Below are 13,034 nucleotides of genomic sequence, written 5' to 3'. Positions count from 1 at the left end.
TCCATCGTCCGAAAATTAAAAATAATTTTCATGAAAGAGTCTTTATTTATCTTTTAAAATTACAAATGATAATTATTTGAATTAAAAACGTTTTGCGGAAAAAAATATTGGAATAAAAATATCAAGTGATTCATGAATTGATATTTTTGAAAATATAGTATAAAGTTAAAAAAAAATGACTTTTTGTAAGGTCTTCGGGGTAGACTTACTTTTTTGTATTTCGTAGACAAGTTCCATTAAAATTTAAGAATGTATAGCCTAAAGCAATATTAATAATAAATTTTAGTGCATTCACAGAAAAATACAATCCTGTAATTTGTTTTTCTATTTATTTATCATTTATTCCATTAGGTATGGAAAAAAATAAATAAAAAAAAATACAAAAAAATAACGATTAACTTTTGAGTTTATTCAAATAACGGTTCCCCATTCAGAGATGTAACTATTAGTCGGACAACGAATTCAAAATTTCACGTAATCCGTAACCCGATCGAATAAAGGTTTAATTATTCAAATAATGTTCAATCCTGGTTATTGTACTGGTAAGCCACCTATTCCAACCAGGAGCAGGAATAAATTTATACCCTGAGACCACATGGATATATATCAACCCTTCAATGTCGTATTCGAAACGTGACCACTGCTTACTTGCAAGCTCTGAGGTTCGGTCACAGCAAGTTTGGCCATCTCGGTCGATGATATGGACAGTTCAACACTGGTTGAGCGAAATTGTAGCGTGTAGAAATATACGGTTAAAAATTTGTAAAATAGATATATTGACCTCTACTTATCCTTTTCCCCTTTATATTGAACATCGCTTCATAGTCTGATGCCGATATCTGTTTGCCCGCAGGAATATTCTTTATATTGCCCTGTATCGACAACTACGCCAGGGTTGACCTGAGGACCCGGACCTACGATGTACCTCCCCAAGAGGTAAGCTCTAACATTCTCTTCGCTTAATGTAGAGTAACCGCTCACCTGTGTTGTTATGTTAGTCCAAATATGCTTCGTAATTGTTTGTGACCGTCGTGTTTGTTTGCACTTCAATGAATTTTACATCACTTTAAATGTCTGTACTTTAATGTTCTCTTCATTTTCACTATTATTATTTTTTTTTCGAAATATATACTTATGTACTTACTTAATATACTTCTCGCTAAATCTCCAATATATATTATATCCAATAGTTGTTATAAACCAACGACTCAAGTTTCAGTTGGTTAAGATTGATTGATTTGTATCTGATAATGAATTTGTTGCTTCTAGAGTAAACAATTAATAAAATTCTCTTTAATTAATTAGCATGGCATGTATTTTATATTCTCTCTCTTTGGCATACTATTGGCAGATAGTCAGAAACAGTTTTGTAGTTGAAATCAAAGCATTTTTCGCTCAAACTTGATTTCCAAAGTTAGTTATAAAACAATTTTATGTACTAGATTTGTGTCGTTTCGAGTTAAGCGGATGCAGTAGTTTTAGGTAATGAGAATTAACTAAACTTCGAAACTACTCATACGCAATGTGCCTATTTTCAGGAAATATAGTTTAACATGACTAAATGTATAAGTGGAAACTACTAAGGGATTGTGAATATTTCTCAACTTTCCATGCGAGTGAGAAAGTTCTTAAACTTGTATATGAAGTACATCTATTCCTACTTAAGAAAGAGGTCTGAAGATGAAAACTTTCGTAACAAGAGTTTAAACTAAAAGACAATGATACTTAAATCTTACCCAATGTTCTAAAATACGATATTTTTATTTATTCTAATATTAATACAATAAATTAATTGTAATGTATTAGTCTAGTTGGCTATGCATCTACTCAGGAAAAGTATTAAATACGTTACAATTATTTTTTCTTTATTCTAATATTATACATAGTTTTTTTTCTAATTAATTCAAACATTCTCATGTTAAAAATATTAATAAAAAGCATGAGGAAATATTTCAATTTTAACTCAGGATCGAATAACGATTGGAAATGAACATTTTCGGAATTTTTCTTATTAGTGCTGTTTTATATATTTATTTTTTTAAATGTTCCACGTTTCAGCCTACCAAGCCATCCTCAAGGACAATCTTAACCATAAATTTACATAAAGAAATAACGTTTTTTTTTTTGTTTTGTTTTTCCTGACATCCTAGAAAAATAAACATAAACAAATTAAATATATGCAATAAAAATGGATGTATATATGCAGGCAAATATTGATCTTGGTTTGCCAGAGTGGCATTATAAGATAAGTTGCCGAATATTTAATAATAATTTGTACCAATTTCAGGAAACAATTTATTTATACTTCCATAAGAACTTACACAATGTGACAATAAAATTGCTCCCCGCTCTAAAATACTACTTTCCCTGCTAAGTTTTAAACCTGGAATACATTTTTTTTACCAAAGTGCAGGAAATTTAACCCTTATGCGGAAAGACTTTTATAGAACTACGGGCCCAAAGTTGTAACACAAGCGATGTAAGAATTCATAAACATTACATCTAGTCAAGCGACTATGCAAGTTGAACTACAAAATTTTGCATACAACATCAACTGGAAATTCTTTAAATTTTAGGATAGGAACTTTTGATAGGTATTAATGCCGAAGTATTATTATTATAGCAAATAATTCTGAGAAAATAATTATCATATTAATACACAACCCAAATATAATCAAGGGAGAGAGGGAGAGGGAGAGGGGGGGGGAGAGAGGGGGGGGGGGGGGGGGAGAGAGAGAGAGAGAGAGAGAGAGAGAGAGAGAGAGAGAGAGAGAGAGAGAGAGAGAGAGAGAGAGAGAGAGAGAGAGAGAGAGAGAGAGAGAGAGAGAGAGAGATAAAAGGGAACGTTCATGTGAATTTATTTTGGTAAATATCAAGTAAACTACTACTCCTTGGAATATAAACGTTATAAAAGACTTCATAACACCTCAAACTAGGTTTAATTTCAGTGCTAATAGACATATATACTGAAATTGTTCCTGAGATATAGATTTGTCAAAATAAATTCACGAACTACTTACTTTTCAGTTCATTTTTTATGAAATTTTGCTATCTAATAAAGTATATACTCGGAAGTAATTGAACGTACATAGCTATTTTTGGGCTCATATTTGAACCATTTTTATCTTCTTCTAATGACGTTTTATTAGGTTTTTAGTGTTGTAGGTAGTTTTATAGAAATGGAGCTCGGAATGAAAAATTATGATTTTTTTTTTGATTTTTTGAAACAGACACCATTTTTTATTCTCCTTAAGTATAGCTAGAAGACTCATCAATTTCAGCTAATAACTATACATAGTTTTCATTTGAGTAACCAATAATTGGGGTGCAATAACTGACTTTTTTTCTTCCAGGACTCTTGGGCTACCGAGTTTGATTCCGGCTGTGATAGATTTATTCCGTTACTGTAGCTGTGAGTCAACTCTGTGGCTTCGGTAGGTCTTTACGGTCTATCCAGCCTCTTAAAGTGCTGTCTAGATTTATTCCGTTACTGTAGCTGTGAGTCAACTCTGTGGCTTCGGTAGGTCTTTAAAGTCTATCCAGCCTCTTCTTTGAGAAAAATCTGGCTGTCGAGCGTGATTCTGACTAAATTACCTCCTTGTACATGAGACTATTTCGATATAAAAAATATTATTAAATACAAATCCTTTAAGCATATTAAAAGAAATCTTTGAACATGTATAAGAGTTGAATTACTGATATCTTCATTAATAATAAATTGGAAAGAAGTAAAAAGTAGGGAAATTATTCTGACTTACAAATTAAAATATACTCGTATATGATATATATAAGTACTCGAATACTTTTTAACCAGCACAATTATAAATCCATTTATATTAGTTCACCCACGATTTGATTCGAAACAAGATCCGAACAGCATATAAAAATTTATTACCGCTGATCATAACGTCATGAGAAAAAGATTTATTTTTCAATTACCTTGGTGTAATATCATGAGTGGAAACTTTTAGTACTCTCATAACGATCTTAAAGTCACACGGATTATTGGGTTTCTATTACATTATATTCCTGATGATCACCTTTAATGATACTCTTTAAATGGATTACACAAATGTTTAATCTCTTCATGAGGTAATTTTATTTTCTGATATTAGTAAACATCATTAATTAAATTTATAATAAAATAATTTTAGCAACCTACTTGTATATTATTTTAATATGCTTCACAATAATAAAAAATAAAAATATGAAAATCTGTTCATTTGGTTTGGGATAATGGATCAGAAAAGGCCGTTATAGTATACAGCTTTTGGAAATTATATATAATCTGCATTTATTACCCAGCTAAGCAAATATTTGTCCTTCCAATAATCCTTTCTCTTTACTCCTCTTTTTCACAATTTTCATCGGATTTCATTCTTCAACGTTTTTTCTATAACAATTCGTATTAATTTAACAACAAGGTACAAATAATTCAAATGATATACAAGAAATAAATTAATTTGTGTCGAAATTCTACAGACTGTCTAATAAAAAATCACAAAGAATTTCTATTTTTCATTAACTCTTGACACTTTAAATAAAAAAACAAATGGGATGAAATTACACTTTGAAGCAGATCGGTACACTAGTGTAAGCTACCGAAGAAATTACTCGCTGTAATAATATTGACATGTAGTCATTGAAAATATTTACAATGTCGGAGCTAAAGGCAACAAGGGACTTGACCAAACAGTTGCAACCCTACTGTAACAATGTTTGCTTGGTATATATTATTGCTCTTCGGTTCATAAGGGCCATTAATACAATGTAATATTACCTACCGTTCTACCGGATGAGAAGTATCATGTTTAACCATCATTGTTGAAAAATTATTAAAATGAATAAACAGAAAAGCGACAAATGAAACTCAAATTTTAACCATTAAAACCGTTTTAATTATATTAAATACCAATATGGGTGTTTATTGCTCAGGATTGAATACGTGAACGGTAGAAGTTATCATGTTATGTTGTAGGAAAATATAGATTTTGGCATTGAAGCATATTTCAGACACATATTTTATATATCATATATATATTGTTTATTTTTTCTAAATTTTAAAATTTGGTGGTTCTCAGAAGTTAATAAGTCCATTCTAAAAGAGAAACAATTAAATATTAATTCAATTTATCTCAGATTAAGATAATTGTATCATAACATCTTTATCGACCCCTGTATTCAATCATTATTAGATTAACTTTTCTTTATGAGCTTGACTTCTTGATTTCTAAAAACTTTGAACATAAATAAAAAAAAAAAACTCAAAGAATTGTGCTGTAGAGGAATGGAAATTCTTCTGGTTCAATACCAAAATACTAGTGGTCAATTTGAAAAAAAAAAGTACTAAATATGTGTACCATCCTGCTATTAATAATATCCTGATAATCTGTAAAAAAAAATGCAATTGATTTTTCTGTTCTATGCTGTATAGTATACCGTTTTTCAATTTCAAACGTTTTTTAAAATATTTTTCGATTAAACTATCTTAACATCTCCTCTTCCCGTTTTAAGATAATATTTTAAAAGTGATATAGGACCGTCCCTGCTCGGGGGTGTTAGCGGGGTGGGTCCAGTGGGGTAGGATTGCCTTTTTTGTGTTATGATCTCCTATCGTCCACTATAAACAATGCCATCTAGCATACTACGGCAGAGGGGGAAGTGAAAAAAGTCTGTTGTTCTCTAATCATGCCAAAAAGGCACGAGGCACGAGTTAACCCGACTTAAATCGTACAGGCTACACCCTCTGCTCTCTTCACCGCAGGTTTCACTACGCCTGAAGCTATAAATTTACATAACGATAATCAGACCGACTCTTCTCCATGGTGCACCTTTGATGACATGGTGCACCTCTACAAGACAACGCTGACCAGACTGCAGGGTTTTCAAGGATCCGTTCTTCGACGAATCGTCAAGAATTGAAGATTTTTTCTAACCTCCTGTTTCGAGATATCGCTCCTCCACCAAGACCTAGGAGGTGGCAGAGCTCTGTCCCCTTAGTCGACGTCCTCGACGAGGGAAGGGCTTTAGACTCTGCAGTCTAAAGCCGTCTTACATCACACCAATAATCCACTGGCGTTAACTAGAAAGATGTTAATAACAATTAATTACCTTAATCGGACCCTGCAACTAACCTTATAATTCCACAAGGCAATCAAAGGTAATTTCTCACTGATATACATATATCATGTAATTTGTATTCATGTCATGTAGTAATCAAATATAAAAATAAAGGAGGTTACGAAAAATAAATCCTGTATTCTATTATAATATTATTATATCATATTTGTTTGAGGAAAGTGGGCCCACTCACATTTGAATAGAAATTCAAGATTCTATATGAGAAATTGAAGTTGCTATCAAGTGGCAGATGTACCAGCTTATATGGCAGATATATGGCTTGGATAGCCATCTTGGCCAACAATAGAGAGGAGTGAATAGCATCTCAAAAGATTCATCATTTTTGGCTAAGATCAATAATTCACGATGAGTAAATAAACTACACCCCACTCAGGCGAAGGGATGGGGGCAGGGCGAAAGAGGGAAGATAACACAAGAATATGCACTCTCAAGATCTCAATAGCTCACCGTGTAATCTACAATATTTTCTATACAAGTAAACCACAGCGTCTATTAATATATATAGTACCACTTATAATTTCATGTAACTTCTTTACAGCTCACAATCAAATTTAAATATTAGCTCTATTTTACGTACAACCATTTGGCAAACCTTCATATAACAATGATTCTTAAAACAATAAGCCAACCGCATTATTTTCAAGGCAATGTGCGAATGAATTCTATAAAGAAACAAGGGCACTAATTAAACTTTTATTTGTATAGGGGGCTCAATAATAAGTTCAATACTCCTATAGCTAATTTAAAATTTTTTTAAAGACATAATAATTTATTAAACAAGATATAAAAACTTAATTTAAACCCATTAACAATCTTAAATTTAAAGAGTTTAGAATCATGAAATTGAAGCAAAAATAAAATATAAATATCTAAGGAATTAATCGGAATATCTAGCAAAATGAACTATGAAACATGGGCGTTGATTACTTTTGGATTTACTTTTTGGATTACTAACAGTAACAACTTCTCCTAACTAAATATATATTTATTATTTATATGAAAAACTAATATAATTATGTTTTCGTGATTTTCCCGTAGTTATTACAATAGTCATTAAGTTACGCCTATCCTCATGTCCATGGACGTACGAAACATTTGTGGTTCACTTAAGTGTATATCCCAACTACATTAATTGTAATTTTAGTCTGATTAATACTTTCTATTATATTGTTTATTCTTTACCTCTAAAGGTTTATGCTCAAAAGATCTGACCTCTTTCATTTAGCATATAGGTTGCCACAAATGTACCGTACATTTTCTGATCAATGTAGTGCGACCGAAAATAGTAAGTGGTAGAGAAGGTCTTTGGCCAAGCACTCTGAAATGTAATCAGCAAAGTGCTGACCTCGTGTGAGTAGTTTTTACTTGTGGAGTTCCGATGCATAAACTTGTTTACATTAATCTTGGGGAGTATAGTAAAAACATATTGTTGGCACGTATGTAGGCATTCGAATAAATCAATAACCTTTTCAACAAAGTATTTTTTAAATACTTTAAAGGTTATAAACACAAGAAATGATAAGTTGAGTCCTCTCCAACTAGAACTGCTATGGGTTAACTTGGCGTAATTTAGGATCATTATTTCAAGCTATACTCATAAAATAATGTTTCCTTCTCTAACTCATATTTTTTTAATTTTATATATTTAAACAATATATTCATAGTTTGTATTCAAAACTACCAACTAACTGATACCTACTTGTCGATTTTTAGCGAAGATATGTGAATAGTCTAATAGAAGAATAAGGATTGCTAAAAATATGAATATGAACATGAAATATGAAGAAATTGAGGCATGGATATGAAGAAGGCAGTATGTGCCAAAAAAATAGTTTTGAGAACTACAAAAAAAAATGGTAGCTGGCCACGATTTTTGTTCTAAAATTATGAAAAAAAAAAAAAATACTGTTCTAGGAACGAAACTGTTTAATAAACCGAAAACCAGTCGATTGGCACTAGTTCCTTCATCATTATCCCATCAAAATCTATTTTTTCATATTTCTGCCCATTAAAGGCTTTTCCATTTCCGTGTCTCAATTTTAAAAATAACATTTTTCCGAATAATCAAACCTCAGGCAACCTTGAAACGTTTATAAATCTCTGAATATATTTTTGTTGATATATATATATCACAGTACACTTTCTCTAGCAAAAATAGTTGAATGAAGTAATTTAGATTTATGAATGACTCAACTTAATACAAAATATGTGTTCACTTAGGTGTTACATGACTGCAACATTTACAACTATAATTGAAGTATCAGAATCTTATTAACCAAGACGAATTATAACTTACCACTATGCTGTAGCTCTTGTTTACTTTGAAGAGAAATGCCTCAAACTGCTGCCCCACAAATTGATTTACAGTTCTGAGCTTAGAAACAGGGCAGCCTGAGGCCAGGGTAGATGGGCCATTGACAGCATAATTAATCGAAGCAAATTAAACTCTTGGGATATTGACCTCACTAATCGCCATTACTCAGCCGCTGATGGCTCTTTCATTGATGATACGCCACTGCTCCCGCTCTTTAATATCTTCTTTACTGAAATCTTAGTGAAAGAATACCAAAACAAATCTTAATTATAGACACATTTCTAAAAATTATAATTACTCCATTGAGTCTTTCGAAATTAGTTTAGTTCATTATTTTTTGCTTTTGGGAAATATTGTCCAATGCTTTGGTTGAGGGAGCCGACAGGAGTTATTACAGTCTTAGACAATACAAAAATGGATTACAAAAGCACTCCCAGAGAAAAAAAAACAACTGATTTCTTCGTCATTTATTAATACAGTGTTACTTTCTTCTGGAGAGCTTGATACTGGTGGCCAAAATGACGTTGATGTCGTCTTCGTTAACTATGGTCGAGAAACGCTGTTCTTCAGTAGCCAGAAATAGCTGCTTCTGCAGGAAATTACTAATTATATAGCTCTATTAACACCTTTTTTCATCAAAAACTTTAGGCTCGTAGGTGGAAACTACCAAGTATTTCCACGAGTTGATCGTAAAGGTGGCTTCTCAGCTTAATTTACAAGTTAATTATTCAGCTTCCAGGGGACACTTGGCTATCATACGCAATCAACGGCGGAGGATATGTCATAGAAGAATATCATGAGCTACCTCTCTACCTTCTCCAGTCGGCCATGTCGTATTGGCAGCATAACATCGACACTTTGGTGAATCCATATTGCTGTTGATTGTCCTGCCATTTCGATCAATCTAGACTCTCCTCTTATAGAGAAGTGAAGTATTGAGAAATTGCAACAAATCAAGCATTCACTAAAGACCGTCAAAAGTTTATTTTAAACTTAGGGGACATTATTCTTTAGTACTGCCGAAGCTGTAAGCAGTTCGAAGATCCTGAACGTCCCATGACGAGTACAAGGCTTCTCTAACTTCGATGACTAGGTTTTTTTCTTTAAGGCTTCCTTTGCATACTATTTTTTCACGATGGTGTTCCCAGACCAGAATGTTTTTGACATTCACTCTCTTAGATCAGAGCCTTCCTTATGGCAAACTTATACTTCTTCTAGTCCACAGTTGGTGACTGTAGACCGCCATTTAAATTCACGGGGTCTGTTCCAGCTTTCGTTGATTATGACTTTTGTGAACTGTCGGTTTCGTTAACTATTTTTCAGCTCTTTGGCAGTATTAGTCAAATTCTTGGTTTTGAGACTTTCTGCCGCTGTACCCAGGGAACCTGCATCTACTTATGTGTCTTACCAATAAATTTATTCCTCTTCTGCGTTTTTATTGGTTTCTCTTTCTTTCCTTTTACCCACATCAAAAGCCCGTGATTACTTTAATGTATGTCTTTATCACCCAATGCTTACAAATCAAATGGAGGATCCAGTCTTAGCCTGTGGTCGTGTGGTCGTAAGCTAATGTATACAGCAGTGCCTTCATTATTTTTGGCATCGAGATATTATTGTATATGAATTCTTTACTCTTATTGACAAGAACATTTTCTCAACTGCCCTCTCCCCCCTGATAAGAACCAATTCGTCCTTCACTCAATTCATTTTTTTCTGACCCAATTTAGACCTTTCAATTTATTAAAAAAATTACTTGGTTGGTTGTTTAAAAAGAGGCGTAAAACCTACCGGTCATCAACGCCAGTATTTTATTCATGTATATATATTTAATCTTCAAATATACATTTAAAAAATAAAATATAATATAATAATAATCATAAATTAAAAAAATAAAACTCTTTTCTCTTTTGTAACAACTCTCTTGGAACATATGATTTATTGTTAGTATTTTATTACATTTCTGGCTTCTGGGTCGATCCTCCTTTGTAATTAAGTGAAGATATGTAAGCCTTGTGTGCCCCAGTCTTAGGTACGTCAATACAACCTTCTCTCTGCGATTGCCGCGACTGGAGCTGCTCCATGCTTTAGCGTTCTTCTTAATCGCCTTCCACTTACTTGGTGGGATGCTGTCCCTCAGTGCCTGCCACTCCTGTAATATTGCCTCTCCTAATGGCCGTGCGAGCTTCGACGCAGTCAAGAAGGCTAAATTCACTATATGACTCCTTCTTTAGGCATTTTCAACTCTCTTTTATCCAGTAATAACCTCACAAAACTATTTATAAAAAATTAAATTACTAAAAATACAACAAGAACAACGTATTGAAGGAATAATTTCAAACAGAAAGAATCAAAAACACTCAAATAAATTATTCGGCCATTCTTGTAAAAAAGGTGAGTAACAGTTATTGTACTAACGATTTTGACATATAAAATCTACCTCTGCCGCTATCCATAGATTCTTCCCCTCAAATCGACAACTGTTTGTCGCTGTAAGGCAGGGTTTACTTTGCAAGTGAATGATTAAAAGTAAACTTCGGAAAGCGGTAGTTAAACATTCGCTTCATCGATATCCTCATTCATTACCAATTCCAAATTCATTAAAAAACGTAATCGAAACATAACCGTAATCATCATCGAATCATTATTGTAACAGTTTTGTCGCCTAATAAAATATTAAACCTAAAAATGTATCTATACTACACACATCATTTCTAAGAAATAACAGTAAGTAATAAATATTTGATCCTCAGGGCCCATTTTTTCTGAACAACAAAGAAGTATAATCAAAAAGCAAATGAAATTCTTAATCTCTCGAAACAGTAATGCTTGATTTTGAAACGCATCGTGTGAAAATAAAAATTAATTCTCTTTCTGATAAGGAGATATTCAGTTCCATTTGGGTTTTTTTCATGTAACGTTCTCCTCTTTTTTCTCGATTTTTTACATCCTTTTTTCTATTTTTTATTCCACTTTTTACATTCAGTTCCTTTTGCTCTCCTAAATTGATTATATATTGTTCACTTGACTAAATATCTTTTTTTAACATTTTGTTTTAACATTAAACGTAATGATTCCTATTATAATACATTTTATTACGAACATTAAAAGTTTAAAAACTAACATTAAAAGGGTGTATTACTATTTTAAGAAAGAGTTACTGTATGATATTTTCTATTCATGTTTACTGCGAATTTACTTTACCATTATATCTATGTCTGTTTAGTCTCAAGTTAATGTGTATATTTTTTTATTAGAGAGAAATTAATACTTATTCCAATTAAATGTTCTTACTATTTAGGAAAATCATTCCAATTTCTGTAATTTTTCAGACGGAATTTACATTGTTTGGATTTTATTTTTTCTTACCTAGAAGTAATTTAGAAAACCTAAAAAAAAAAAGGTAAGTTTTCTAAATTTAAAATGAAAATGCCAGAGTTTTCAAGTGGCTCCCAATTAATGAAACAGTCTTTGGTGTAACTCAAAACAGATTTCTCATTACTAAATTATAAATAAAATAAGAAATCCGAATTGTTTCTTGGTAGCACATAAGGAAAAAAACGGTATAATTAACTCGATAAACAGTTCAGTGTGAGTTCCTTGTAACATTGAGCCCTGAAAATATTTTTAAAGAAATTATTTCAAGAAATATCAACATATCATTTCCCGCCTTGAATCAAAATGACGGAAGAACCAAAACGATTAATAATTTATTTGATTTATCAGAAAATCAGATAAGTTGGCGCAATACCAGTTAGAGTCTTATCAGATGCAGCCAATCACATCAAATCTAACTTAATGGGTCATCTGATGAACGTACAGTATGCCAGATTCAATGTTTCAAAACTTTGTAGGCTTAGAATATTATTAGAATATAATAATAATATTATTATTAGGTATTTTTTCTCAATTATTACTTAGCGCACAGAACCAAGCAGGTCATATTGCACTGCAGACATTTTATCATTCAATCCAGCAAATAGAACGTGTTCCTTGTAATGTTCATAGCTGTTAAACTATTTAAAAAACTACAAAGACAAATTATTACACAATACTTAATATTTAACATAATATGTCCATAACGGTTGTTGGAGAGTTCTTTTGATAACAAAATGCACCTAAGAAGAAATTTAGCCTATCCTACCCTGTGTTGGTATGGTGAAAAAATACAATACATATAATTCTGAATAAAATAAATATTGTAATAAATGAAACTGGTTTTATAGGAAACTTCTTAATACTTTATTAAAAAAAAAAAAAAAGAACAAAAAATAAATACAATCTGTTTACATAAAAATATACCTTATACCAGCAAATAAAAAAAACACAAGAAAAACTAAAGAATAACCTTTATAATAAAAGAAAATATATATATACAATAAAATATATATAAATGATACAATTATCTTGAAAAAAAAAGTGAATGTCAAATTACAAGCCTCATCTCATGATTTTTTTTTTTTTAAATAATTTATTTACTGTTATTTACAACTGTATACACATATATACAACAAGTAAATTTGCTGTAGGTGACATGATAAAAACTAATCTACCCACTGATAGAACTCCAATAACATTTCTA

At 31.7% G+C, this 13,034-nt stretch overlaps 1 protein-coding gene across 1 annotated transcript in view; it reads left to right on the top strand.

Moving 5' to 3' along the window:
* The window catches only part of LOC106683074 (band 7 protein AGAP004871), a 207,038-nt gene that overhangs the window by 141,870 nt on the left and 52,134 nt on the right, over positions 1-13,034 (top strand). The window contains exon 4 of the mRNA XM_014424298.2: positions 854-936. Within this exon, the coding sequence (XP_014279784.1) occupies positions 854-936 (83 nt within the window). The remainder of the gene's footprint in view (positions 1-853; positions 937-13,034) is intronic.

The sequence above is a fragment of the Halyomorpha halys genome, unplaced genomic scaffold (genome assembly GCF_000696795.3).
Source record: "Halyomorpha halys isolate HHAL.00 unplaced genomic scaffold, Hhal_1.1 Scaffold462.1, whole genome shotgun sequence".
Classification (NCBI taxonomy): Eukaryota; Metazoa; Arthropoda; class Insecta; order Hemiptera; family Pentatomidae; genus Halyomorpha; species Halyomorpha halys.
This window is presented reverse-complemented; position numbering and strand designations above follow the sequence as displayed.